This window comes from Convolutriloba macropyga, chromosome 11, assembly GCF_964194025.1.
Source record: "Convolutriloba macropyga chromosome 11, txConMacr16.3, whole genome shotgun sequence".
In the NCBI taxonomy this organism is placed as follows: domain Eukaryota; kingdom Metazoa; phylum Xenacoelomorpha; order Acoela; family Convolutidae; genus Convolutriloba; species Convolutriloba macropyga.
In genome coordinates, this window is record NC_134478.1 from 13,328,325 (window position 1) to 13,342,189 (window position 13,865).

General features: G+C 35.6%; 1 protein-coding gene across 1 annotated transcript in view; it reads left to right on the forward strand.

Annotated features, from left to right (window-relative positions):
* Positions 1 to 409: 409 nt before the first annotated feature.
* The window catches only part of LOC142349922 (uncharacterized), a 30,224-nt gene continuing 16,768 nt past the window's right edge, over positions 410 to 13,865 (forward strand). Inside the window, exons 1-3 of the mRNA XM_075401777.1 lie at positions 410 to 726; positions 8,196 to 8,406; positions 10,972 to 11,455. Of these exons, the coding sequence (XP_075257892.1) occupies positions 557 to 726; positions 8,196 to 8,406; positions 10,972 to 11,455 (865 nt within the window). The 5' untranslated portion in view covers positions 410 to 556. The remainder of the gene's footprint in view (positions 727 to 8,195; positions 8,407 to 10,971; positions 11,456 to 13,865) is intronic.

Below are 13,865 nucleotides of genomic sequence, written 5' to 3' on the forward strand. Positions count from 1 at the left end.
AGTGAAATTATCGTGAGCGCTAAGAACATCACTGAGCATATTCGGCGCTTCAATTTAAAAACGAAATTATTCGCTCAATCTTTTCTGAAAAATATATGAATCAAATCCATGTCAAAACAATATAATCAGAAATTATCTGCAAAAGTAATTTATATATTTACAACAGCTGCATTCACTGGTCAACAGGAAATGGATCATCTGTTTTTTTTTTCAAAACAGTTACTACATCCAAATTGCGTGCTTTTCATTTGTTATGTGAAACCAAAACATTTTCTGAGCTTTCTACCGATACAATTGAAGCATGAATTTTTAATGATGCAAAATTTTCAATTTGGAGCTGAGATATAAGCAGATCGAATTCATGGAAAAGATAAAAACTTGCTTATCATATCTAAAAGCGTTAGAAATTTTATAATTAGTTTTTTCGATTAGTTGAAATTCTTCAATTTTAAAATTTGCCTCAAAAATCTAGTAATCAAGTGTTATACATTAAATAGTTCATAATTGAACGTTTTCTTAAATAGTTTCCAACAATTTCCAGCTGTTTGCCTTTCAAATGATAGTGAAATTTAGCTTGAAAACTGTCGGTTTGAGTGTTTTTGGCCTGGCAGTATTAGTAGAGTTCTGCAGAGGTCAGGAATGCAGCCAAGCTCTCTCCACTGTGGGTGGAATTGACTTCCAGTGGAATATTTCCGCCACGTGTCCGCCTACTGGGACCTGCTTCACGTTAGTAAATTTCGACACAGCTTTTTATTATTTTCTGGGTTTGTTGCATATTATGGTAAGGATTGCGGTGAAAAAAAGTTGATTCGAAGGTAGGCATACGGCCCGCAACGATGGCATTAATTGAAGCCTGTATAAGTGTATTCAGAACGAAAAACAAAACACAGAAGGGCAAATTCGTTTTTTTTTCGTGTTAAACTAATTGTTTTTTTAACCCAGGGTTAACCAAAGTTTGTGCCCTCAACTTGATTTCAAATTTGATTTCACCAAATAGTTCTCAGTATTGAAGAAGAGATTAAAAAAGAGTGTTCTAAGACAGTATCTGCTCTTCGGCTTCTTAGATTTTTTTCAAAGAAATTTTGCTTTTCGGTTGAAACACATTGTTTCCAATGAAGCCGTGACAATGTTCAGCTTAACCATATATTTGAAATAAGAAAGTATATATTTTCGTGCTTCCTAAGCATGCTGTTTCCTGAGCATCGCACGCAACATCAAAAGCATATTACCCTTTATAAACATTTTTGGCTGAATGTACCAAAACTTAGTCCGGCATTTTCGTCGCTTTGGAGTTTCTGGAATAAGGATAGGGCAAAAATTATTCTAATTCTTGCCATAATTAAGCAAATTTGCAGTGTAAAGTTGTTTGAAGTGAATTGTTCCAGCCCTATGCGAAGGTGGTGAGGAACTTTATAACAGCCCGAATCATTTTCATCAGCAAAATCTGCTGCTCTTTCTGTTTTGTGGAGATTTACCCTAAATGCGCCTTACGTATCCCACGCCACTGCAAAAATGGTGTATTCCTTGCGTTGTCAAACACCCACCAGTTCAGTTATTGAATCCCTAAAAGAATGTGATGCCTAACAGCGCGAAAATTTTAGAATATCTGAGGAACTGTTCTTCCAGGCGAATCCTGGACTCAAGCAACCCTACCCATAACCGTATCAGGGTTGGTTGTATGCCAATGTCAAGACCGGTTTAAAGCATCATACGTTGGTTTTGTTGTGTCCTCTGAAGATATTTTTTCAAAAAAATCCGGTGAAAAATTAAAAAACTGTAAAGCTTTTCAAGGAGTTTATACCACTACAGCACAACCGGACATTCTAAACTTTTTGCAGCAGACGATCGAACAAGCTGTTGGTAACGAGAAGTTTCAAGGTCTCAAAGAGAATCTAGCTTCTGAAACAGAATAAGCCCGACTTCTCTCGTAGTCTGTTCGACATGCTGTAGCATGGTTGACTGCTCCCCCAGTCCAGCTCTTGGGCTTCGTATGGCACCATTTGAGTTGAGAGTTAATGCAAAATACAGGCTGGGTGTCCCTGTCTACGACGCCTAAAGGAAGTGCCCGTTCTGTAAAGCGGGAGTTCTTGACATCTATGGTGATCATGTCATTGCTTGTCACGGTCGAAGAGACGCAATTGCAAGATATAACCAGTTTCGAGATAATACAGTGTCCGCTTGCTCATCTGCGAACCTCTCACCAGTAGTGGAAAAAAAGAACCTCATTCCAGAAACTCAATCACGCCCCAGAGACAGCTTTGTCCCGGCATGGAAAGCGGGGAAACCTGCTGCATTTGATGTATCTGTTACTTCGTCGCTACAATCCAACCCTCTCACTAATGCGGCCACAAAGGCAGGATTCGAGCTTGATGCTGCAGATGAACGAAAATATTGCCTCCACGACGATTACTGCACAAAAAAGGGATTCGTATTGGTTCCTCTTGCAATCGAAATACTTGGCGGAATATCGGCAACCTTCAAGAAAACACTCAAGCGTTTGGCTGTGTTAGGTGAGAAGCGTTCGTTCTAAGCGCAGGAGTTGTCTGTAGTTTTCTCTAAACTCATACACTCCTTGTCAATCACCGCTATTCGGGGATCAGCAACAATTTTAATAGCACGAGCTCCCTAGTTCACTATTTTATGATTTAAATGCTCGCCCAATCAGAAGGAAGATTGCTTGGTCCACTGTAGGTATAATGACGATTTTTACTCGCCCAAACAGAGGGCAGATTGCTTGATCCATTGTAAGGATATTGACAGCTTTTTTATAGATTTTTCTCACCCAAAGAGCGGGGATTAAAAACTAAAGACTCAGGTAAAACGCAAGAGACCAATCAGAAACAGGCGATAGATATGCCCGTCGTGAAATAATAAATCGAAACGAAGTCCATTGTTTGTAATGTCAAAAATCCGACATCAATGGGCTGTCTTAGAAGTCATTAAAATCGTTTAAAAAAACTCAGGTGGTCCCTGCCGAAATGTTTGTTGTTTCTTTTCCGCTACGTGACCACAATTCTGATAACCAAGCTGATCTCAGCAATAAAAATCCTTTCATCTTCAAAAAAAATATCACAAGGGATTAAATCAATCGGAAAGAAGATTTTTTCAAACTTTTGATTTCTCGTAAAGGTAACGAAAATATTGGCTTTAAATTTGTCAAAAAAATTCCACCACTCTTGTTCACACACTTTCGAGTCGATCAAAAAGCTTCTAGATGTTGGTTTATAAAATAAGATTTCTATAGAGACTATCGCATCGGTTTGAGCTGAACTTTTTAGAAATATATTGAACAAGAAAAATTAACTTTCATGCAAATTAAATAGCCAAAAATCAGCTTTCACTTCTTTTTTTTATCAAAAACTTTAATGGGGTAAACACAATCAACATAAACGTACCACATTTTGTTGGAACGTTGTATATGAATAAAATTTCTCTAGATATATTCTTTTCACAAATTTTTTTGCTCACAGAACTGCTTTAAATTAGTTGTTTTTCAAGAGAAGACCTCAGAGGAAATTTTGCATACGTGATTCTGTTTTTTCGAGCTCAAACTGTTCTTATTTGGTTCTCTTTTTCAAAGAAAAAGAATCATAACGAATTACCAAATTTTTTTTAGATGGTAATCTGTATCGCAGCAAAAAAATGCCTGAAAAAAAATTGGAAAATTTTTCTTGATTTTGATTGTGTATCGGGGTATTCTGCAACTGCACTAAAAGAGACTTAAGCTTTTTTAGGTAGGCAAATCCTTGTAGAAGAAACGTGGGTAATTATTGATCATACAATGGAGCAAAAAAACTTGAAATTTTGAATTTTTTTACTAAATCAAAAATGATTTAATCAAATGAGACAGTCGATGAAAGTTTTTGGCCAAAATCTCTGAAAACAAATTAATATTTTGTTAAATGCAGGCGTAGATTAATGAAAGTGTGTGTTTTAATCATTTTCACTCCGTTTTTTCAATCCTCAAATTGACATCATAAGAGCTGTTGTAACAATTTGCACGTAAAGATAACAAAGATTCTTGGTAATGTGCGTTTGTACATAATGATCTGGCCATGCTTATCATCTTTTTTAACTTAATTGTCTATCAAATGCGGAAAAGAGTTTCAAAAACACACGCACTGCTCGAAACTAATTGGCTAATGAGCTAACAAAAATTGTTATAAACAAACCACTCAGTGATTTAAATAGGGCCGCATTGGATAGCTGATTTTACCTGCCTTTAATGAAATTGCGAGAAAAGACAAGCAAAGCAACAGAACAACAAAAACATTAAAGACGGAACTCAATATATTTTTTTAAAAATTCACTAACAAAGTGAAAGTATCGTCTGATAAAACATAAACGGAACAATTTAACTTGTACTTCACTTAAAGCAGAAGGGACCTGTCCATAATGAGACCTGGTATTAAGTCAACAAAAACAAAAATAAAGAGTAAAGAGGGGCAAAGTCGCAAAAGCAATCACTTTGCAACGAGAAATACTAGACAGATTATAATGTAACTCCATCGGATACATTGGGACTGATCATTTGAGATAAAAATTTCATTGCCTATGCTTTTACAAGCGCAAATTACAAAGTCAAAATAGCATCAAGTAAAAACTTGTAAAAATCTACATAGCATAGAAAACAACATCCGATAAAAGTTTATTTAGCACCAGAAAGGTACAAAGTACGTCTCTTTATTGAGAAAAGGCAACAAATCGACAAGAAAACAAAAGAGCAAAACATACTTTTTCAATTTGTCATTTGGTTTCAAAGTTAATAGAACCTTTAGCTGTCAGGTGAAATTCGTCCTATACCTCCATAGAAAACCCCCGTGGACCTGTCATTATCATAAAAATGTCATTCAACTACAAAAAAGCGATGAAGACATCTTCAAATCAAATTCCGTTGAAGTTTGGGTATAAATGTCCAAGCCACTAAAACCATCTTTTAACTGGTTTTTTAAAAGCCTTTTTTTACAAAGTAATAAGGATCATGTTCAATTTGGCCATTATAAGCTAATTTAAACTAAATACATTAACTTGTTACTTCATAAGAAGTCAATTGTACCTCACAATCAAGGAGATACAATCTTTAGAATACAAATTGACAACAAATACAGGCAGAACTCAAAAGCGACAAATACTTCCTTAAACCAAAACTCAGTTACACTATAGGATAAAATGTCGAAGCAGTTAAAAGCATCTCTTTACTCGTTTTTTAAACCAAAATATTTTAAAAAGTAAAAACAATCACAAACATTTTAGACAAAATATTTTAGACTAAATATTTTAATCGTTACTTCATAGGAATTAAGTTTTACCTCACATTGTAGAAGACTTAAAATTAAGACTAAGTTAAAGGTAGTAAAAAATGGGCAGGGTTCAAAAAATCGGTAAATTTTTTTCAAAAGCAACTTATTTCAAGCTCATTTTACAGTGAGCAATCAATTGGAACACTTAAAAACCACTGAGACCTTTCGGTATCCTGTATATGTGCTACGTCTAAAATAGAATGACATACGCAGGTGGAAATCAGCAGTTCAGTTATATTTTGCGAGAAAACAAATATATGTTTTTCACTAACATTCTATATGTTCAGTTGCATTTTTTCAAAGCCAAGGACTTTCTCTTAGGGTAATAATATGACTATACACCACAAAACAATTTCAGAAATGGTCAATTGTCCAAAAGTCAAAATATACTGTAGCCGCAAAATGTTCAAATAAAAGTTATAACCGTTAGAAGGATTAAATTTTCATTCTCTAGAAACAAGTTGCTACCTGTGTTTACGGATACTAAGCAACAATTCATCAGATTTAAAGATTTATTGGCAAAATTGAAAAGACCACTCATTTTCTTAAAACAATTATATTCAAAGACATGAGAGCCATTAGGTATCAACTAAATGCAATGTATAGATTCACGTATACTGTTTAAGGAAGCGAACTGGCTCTTTAAAAACTGATAATTGAGATTGCAAAAGAACCAGCAGTTCGGGGAGCATGAATTTAGTTCAAGTTCACGAAAACACTTTATTTTTACGTAAATACGAGCTGACAGTAATTGACTTGTCATAGGAAACTATTTCGGTATGTGATATTCTGGTCTGCGACTATTCTGTCTGGGCGTAAATTTCACGTAAATAAGAGACGTCAGTAATTGTTTTTTCATAGGAATCTATTCTGCTCTGCAATAAAAAAAATAGAAAGAAAAACAAAAAGAGCTCAATTTAGGTTTTTCAAAAGGAGATATAATCGCCCCAATATAATCCTAACAATTTTTGGATCTTTTCGGTTTGTGTACCCAGTCCGTTATGCACCTCCAATAACCAAGCACGTGTCACTACACGGTAAATCACTGTGTAAAAATATAGCACGTGAGTCTAATGGTGCAAATAATATGCACCCACTAAGCTGGGGACAAAGATCCCAATTTTATATTGCAAAAGTCACTATCAAACCGAAGCTAGCCACTAGCCTCGACAATGCTGCGCGTTCAATAATAGCAAGTGATTGTCCCATTTGTAACTGCAATTGAGAATTTGACAACAAAAACCTCAATATAACAAAAACGAATAATGCTTTTTAATAATGATTGTTATAAGATAGCGAAAACCGGCGAGAGTTCCTCTAAGAATTTTTTTGGAATATAAATGAGGAAAAGTCAATATAGACCTCATTTGAGTTTATCTAATAAGTTGTCAGCAGTTTTGAATGGTGTACATCCGGCAAATTTGAAAAAAAATGGACTATAGAATCATATATGGCGGCATTTTTGATTTAAATTGCCTAAATTCTGGAAAGTTCTGCTAATTTTCTGCTAAAATTGTCGCGTCAAATAAATCAGCAACCTCCTCTGTGTTTATAGGCAAAACCACAGTTTATAGGCAAAACAACACCTTTGTTAACAAGTTTTGCAAAATGACGAAAAATTGTCGAACTAAATTTGAAAAATCTTTTTAATCTTTTTATATTCTACGCTTGACAAGCTTTCTAACGATGCCACTCACACTCTCTACCTTGAGTATATCGATGGGCCCAAATTGACTAAACAGAATCAAATAAAAAACACAGTTGAGCATATACTTCCTCCTCCACTAAAGTGGGTCGCAACAATAAAAAGTGGCCGCGCAAATCTGCATGTTTATGTTTACAAAAGCAATTAAAAGGAACATAATTAAAACACAATCCTTACTCTTGCTAAATTGTTGTTAAGCTAGTTTGAAGATCAGAAGGCCAAAGCTTTCCCTCCATTGAAAAAATTTTAGAAACTTTATTTGAAAAAAGCACAATTTTCTTTCAGAATATTTTTTGGCACATTTCGTTGACATTTCGTATTTTAGCAGAATTGCCGAAATCAGCAACAATGCAACTTTCACCGTCCGAATTGCTGTTCTTCTTCGCTAATTTTGGCAACAAATTCTAGCGACAATAGCAATGCAAAAGTTTGCGACTAATCCACCAAAATCAAAGAAGGGTTAGATTAGAGTCGCCGACAAGATCAAAGGAATAGTGTGAACTACGGCTACATGACAATTTACCTAATTCCATTTTACCCCCAATGCCATTTTGCCCTACGCCATTTTACCCAACCTGACAATTTACCCCATGCCATTTTACCCAATATCATTTTACCGAATGCTTTTTGGTGTTTTCGTTCAGTTATCCGATTACAAATTAGCAGTCGCTATTACAAGGATGATTTAAAATATTTATGTGGACAATATCATCTCACATTTGGTTGTGATAGATTCATATCAAGTATCACGGGCCATTTATTTATATAGTCGCCTAATTAGTCGTTCTGGTAAATGTAGCAATAGGGTAAATTGAGTAAGTTGGCATTGGGTAAAATGGCATTGGCTAAAAAGGCATTGGGTAAAATGGCAGGTTGGGTAAAATGGCATTAATTGCATTGGGTAAAATGGAATGACCGTGAATTACACTTGTTGCTGGATATCGCACACTGTTAAATGCGAAAACTAGCCACCTAGATACCGAAATATTTTTCCCGCTTGCTTACTTTCTATGTAGAGATTCATCTAAGTTACCCATTTTATCTTTTAAAATTTTGATTGCTTGTCTAGCAAATGACGGGTTGGACAATTATGAGCCAACGCACATTACCAATCGGCCTTGAAAAAAACCTAAATAAATTTCTACAGGAGAAACTGAAACTTTAGAACTGATTCTAGCTCTCAATTTAAGGAGTCTAGTCAAATACCAAGCTTCTCCAATCACAACAACCAGAGGAAGCAGGTTCTGGCTACCTTACAAGACCAGAGTGTGTAAGATGGAACTTCAGCTCGAGTATGACACAACTGGCCTGTCACAGCCGATTCCAATTGAAGCCGAAATCACGAGACAGTTGTTCAAAAAGGGTCCATTTCAAGGATGGCGCGTCCAGGATTTTGCAGAGGTCAGTTTTCAATACATAATTTTAGAACCCAGGGTTTTCCTGTTTTTGTCTTGGACTTTGAGTAGTACCAAAAAATGGGGGGGGGGGTTTCAGTTTTATAAACATCAAATAATACAACATTTTGAGTTCAAATTGGTTCAAATAACGCGTTATTCCCGGGTCGAGGAATTGTCAAACAATAATGAAAGAAATTTTCACCGCAAAGCGCCCGCATCTTTTAACGATGAAAGTGGTGAAAGCGGTGAGTTTTTGTAAGATTTGAGGTGAATTTAGCGGTGAATTTTTGTACGATTTGCGATTTTTAGCGGTAAATTTTTTTTACCGCATTCGCCTGGTAGCGGTTTAAAAAATTCACCGCTCACAGTCGAATGCGGTGAAAAAAATTCACCGCTAAGGAATGCAAATCTTGAAAAAATTCACCGCAAATCTTACATTCTCGCTAAAAGATACGGGCGCTGTGCGTTGAATTTTTTTTCACCGCTATTCACCGCATTTCTTACATTAATATTAGGGCAAAGTGATCAGAGGGCAAAGTCGCACTTTAGTCTGATCATAGGTTGCATGAAAAGCGTTTTTGAACAAAATATAGCTAACGTATTGTCGGAAAAGTCTCAAAGTCAAGTTAGCTATCACGAAAAAGTTATTAAAAGAATTTACGTTTTGTTCGCAAATCGAGCTCTGTTATGTTATGAAGAACTTATAGTTTTGTATTTGTAGACAAGAAAATCTTCAAGAATTAGTCAAAATTTTATCTATTTTTACACAAAACTTGAGTTAGTAATCAACTTTTAAAGGTTTACCACTATTAATAATCACAAAGCCCGTCAAAAAGGCAATAAAATGAGATATCATTAACCCCTCAATTTGGCCTGGTCATTGGAATTATTGAAAATGACAAGTTAAGAGTTTGAACGCCTTAACCTCAGTTTTTACATAGTTTCATTAGAAAGTTGAGCTGCTAGAAAAAACTGCTGCCTTAGCAGTTACTTTTTCTAAAATTTGCGTGTCCTAGCGTTGATTTTTTTCATCGATTTCACCGCATTCACCGCTATTCTTACATCTTTTTTGCAATGTTTTCTGACGTTACTATTATTGGTAAATTTAGCGGTGAATTTTTGTAAGATTTGCGATTCTTAGCGGTGAATTTTTTTTCACTGCATTCACCGATATTCTTACTCTTTTTTCGCAATGTTTACTGCCGTTACTATTATTGGTAAATTTAGCGGTGAATTTTTGTAAGATTTGCATTTTTTAGCGGTGAATTTTTTTTCACCGCATTCAACGCTAAATGTTGCAATTCTTACATCTTTTCACCGCAAATCTTACGTTTTTAGCGGTTTTTAGCGTTGACACCTCGACCCGGGTTACACCATTAGCTTTTTTAACGTCGAGCAGATGGTTTGTCCAGTTTTCATACTGGTTTCTCACGACATTCTAATTTTCCCAAAAGCTGTCTGTTTGCGTAATCGCTGCTTCAAAATCGTGCATAAACTTTAATTAAGATTGATTGTAAATTTTACATCTTAACTGTAAGCCGGCTCTTTCAGTGTCTTCCACTCCTTTTCTCTAACAAATTGCCAACATCGTGTTGAAAAACAAGGTCCTGAAAACGCATTTTTTCTTTGTAACTATTCAAAATTTCCAAATAACGTGTCAGACAGCGTTTAGCTTGTTTGGAAAACTAACAAGCAATTTCCATCTATCTGATCGTATCGCACCCCAAAACATGAATACTTGTCCGACCTCAAATTTTTGGGTTTTTTTAAGAAATATCTTTCCATTTCTTCGAAAAACTCGAACAAGTCCGTCGCTGGAAATGCGCACTCTAGTTTAACCAATCTTAATTCTGTTTTAACTCAACCTTCCTGTTCTTATTTCTGTCAAATTTGGAGTCAAAAAGTTCATTTAAGAAAATTTTGAATAAAAAGAACTTAAACGAAAGCCGAATTGATAGAATTCAATACAGTTGTAAGTTTCCTCCATAGACTTTCTTGATATTCGTTTTTCAAATTGAAATCCTCCCAAAGATATAGCTTCGTGTGTTCCTTTTGGATTAAAATTTTTGAACTTAATACAAGATTCCAGATGATAGGTTGGATGATAATGATGTTTTTGACTGTTTCTAAAGAAATTTTGTTTTTGTTTCTTTCTATTAAGTATTTCTGTGCTAGGGTGATTTCTTACGCATTAGATCTAATTAAACTCTACGTTAACGAAAACAAAAACAATTTTTAATTAACTGAGAAATTCAGAGTTAAAATCTGGGGTTGAAAAATAATCCCGTTTTGTAAGCATTTTCGTCTGTTTTCCTGAATTTAAGTATCTGATAATAACAGTTTGTGAATCAAACGCCTAATTTACTAGAGTTAAATTATTTAGTGCTTGCTAGGAAATCAAAGAAGAAAACCTATTTTGAAAGATTTTGATATTAATGAACAGAATTTGAGCGACCAATCTATTGACAAATGCAGGGACGAGAAATGAGCTTCAATTTTTGTGCTAAATGTAAAAAGATTTAAAAATTTTCGACATCTTTGAAGTAAATGTGAAAATTTTTAATGGCAGGAATCAATTTGGTCATTCGACAACTCAAACCTGGCGTCGGGTGGTGCCTCAAACATATACACAATAGACTTAAGCGAAGAATACGAAATGACAGCACTCCATTTCGACTACGTAACTCGACTGAACGGGAACTCAGAACAGTTCGAAATAACCGAAACTCACTTAATCGACTATTTCAAACAATTCATTCCTGACAAAGAAGGCTATGTGTTGTGGAGCTTCCGAATCAAAAATCTGAAAGTTTACAAAAAGAATATTCCGATTGTGTTTTCACCAGAGATCAAATTTTACGACGACTCAAAACTCGAAAGTGACCTGATGTTGGGAAGATTTGCGAAACTTAGATGCGAGATTTACACATATTTTGCTTCTCCTGATAATGTGAATGATAACGTGCGAATAGATTTTGAAGGAGCGGTCATAGAGAAGGAATCAGAAAATCGCAAATTGGAATCGGCAGGGAATGTTTGGACTTATAAGATGCGTAAGGATTTGATCATCAACGCATTGCAGTATTCAGGAAATTATATGTTTCATAGCTCCCCGGGCCGAGGAATTTGGCCAAAATTATGTAAGATCAGCGGCAACTAGCGTTGACAAGTCGGAAAATTCACCGCAATTTTCTTACATAATTTTGCGTTGAATGCGTTGAATTTTTGTCTTAAAATTCAACGCATTCAACGCAAAATTATGTAAGAAAATTGCGGTGAATTTTCCGACTTGTCAACGCTAGTTGCCGCTGATCTTACATATTTAGCGTTGAATTTAGCGTAGATCTTACACATTTAGCGTTGAATTTAGCGTAGATCTTACATATTTAGCGTTGAATTTAGCGTAGATCTTACATATTTAGCGTTGAATTTAGCGTAGATCTTACACATTTAGCGTTGAATTTAGCGTAGATCTTACATATTTAGCGTTGAATTTAGCGTAGATCTTACATATTTAGCGTTGAATTTAGCGTAGATCTTACACATTTAGCGTTGAATTTAGCGTAGATCTTACATATTTAGCGTTGAATTTAGCGTAGATCTTACATATTTAGCGTTGAATTTAGCGTAGATCTTACACATTTAGCGTTGAATTTAGCGTAGATCTTACATATTTAGCGTTGAATTTAGCGTAGATCTTACAAATTTAGCGTTGAATTTAGCGTAGATCTTACATATTTAGCGTTGAATTTAGCGTAGATCTTACACATTTAGCGTTGAATTTAGCGTAGATCTTACATATTTAGCGTTGAATTTAGCGTAGATCTTACATATTTAGCGTTGAATTTAGCGTAGATCTTACATATTTAGCGTTGAATTTAGCGTAGATCTTACATATTTAGCGTTGAATTTAGCGTAGATCTTACATATTTAGCGTTGAATTTAGCGTAGATCTTTCTGTAAAATTCAACGCTAAATATGTAAGATCTACGCCAAAATTCAACGCAAAATTATGTAAGATTAGCGTTGAATGCGTTGAATTTATGTAAGATCTACGCTAAATTCAACGCTAAATATGTAAGATCTACGCTAAAATTCAACGCTAAATATGTAAGATCTACGCCAAAATTCAACGCAAAATTATGTAAGATTAGCGTTGAATGCGTTGAATTTATGTAAGATCTACGCTAAAATTCAACGCTAAATATGTAAGATCTACGCCAAAATTCAACGCAAAATTATGTAAGATAAGCGTTGAATGCGTTGAATTTATGTAAGATCTACGCTAAATTCAACGCTAAATATGTAAGATCTACGCTAAAATTCAACGCTAAATATGTAAGATCTACGCCAAAATTCAACGCAAAATTATGTAAGATTAGCGTTGAATGCGTTGAATTTATGTAAGATCTACGCTAAAATTCAACGCTAAATATGTAAGATCTACGCCAAAATTCAACGCAAAATTATGTAAGATAAGCGTTGAATGCGTTGAATTTATGTAAGATCTACGCTAAATTCAACGCTAAATATGTAAGATCTACGCTAAAATTCAACGCTAAATATGTAAGATCTACGCCAAAATTCAACGCAAAATTATGTAAGATTAGCGTTGAATGCGTTGAATTTATGTAAGATCTACGCTTAAGCGTAGATCTTACATAAATTCTACGCATTCAACGCCAATCTTACATAATTTTGCGTTTTTTAGCGTTGACACCTCGGCCCGGGTCTTGTTTGAAGAATCTAAGCTCTGTCATTATTGTATCATTGTTATCATCTAAATAGCTCACTCACACGCATCTCTCGCACACACAAAGACGCAAGACACACTCCCACGCAGACAGACAAACACAGACACGGACATAGGCACAAACACGCGGACACAAACAGACGAAGAAAGACACAAACTGGCAAAACACAGACATAAACAGACGGACAAAGACACCGATACACACAGACACACACAACCACATACATACTCGCATACATGCCCACACACACAAGCACATGCACATATGCACACAAAAGCACTCACACTGACACACACACGAACGCTCAGACACACACCCACCCACCACTCCACCCACCCACCCACCCACCCACCCACACACACATACACACACACACACACACACACACACACACACACACACGCACACACACACACACACACACACACACACACACGCACAAAAGCACACACACACACGCACACACAAAAGCACACACAGGCGCACGCACACGTGCCCGAACGCAAACTTACACAAACACACACAGATTTGCACACGCACACACGTACGCACCCTAGTCGAGACCTGGAATTTATGAAAGACCTATTAACTCCAGGTATGGGGGGGGGGGGGGGTAAATATTGATTTAAATTACACGGTCGAGGACCCTAGTTAAATTCGAGCTGATTCTTACCATAAGTCCAGCCTAATTTTTTTATATGCAAAAATG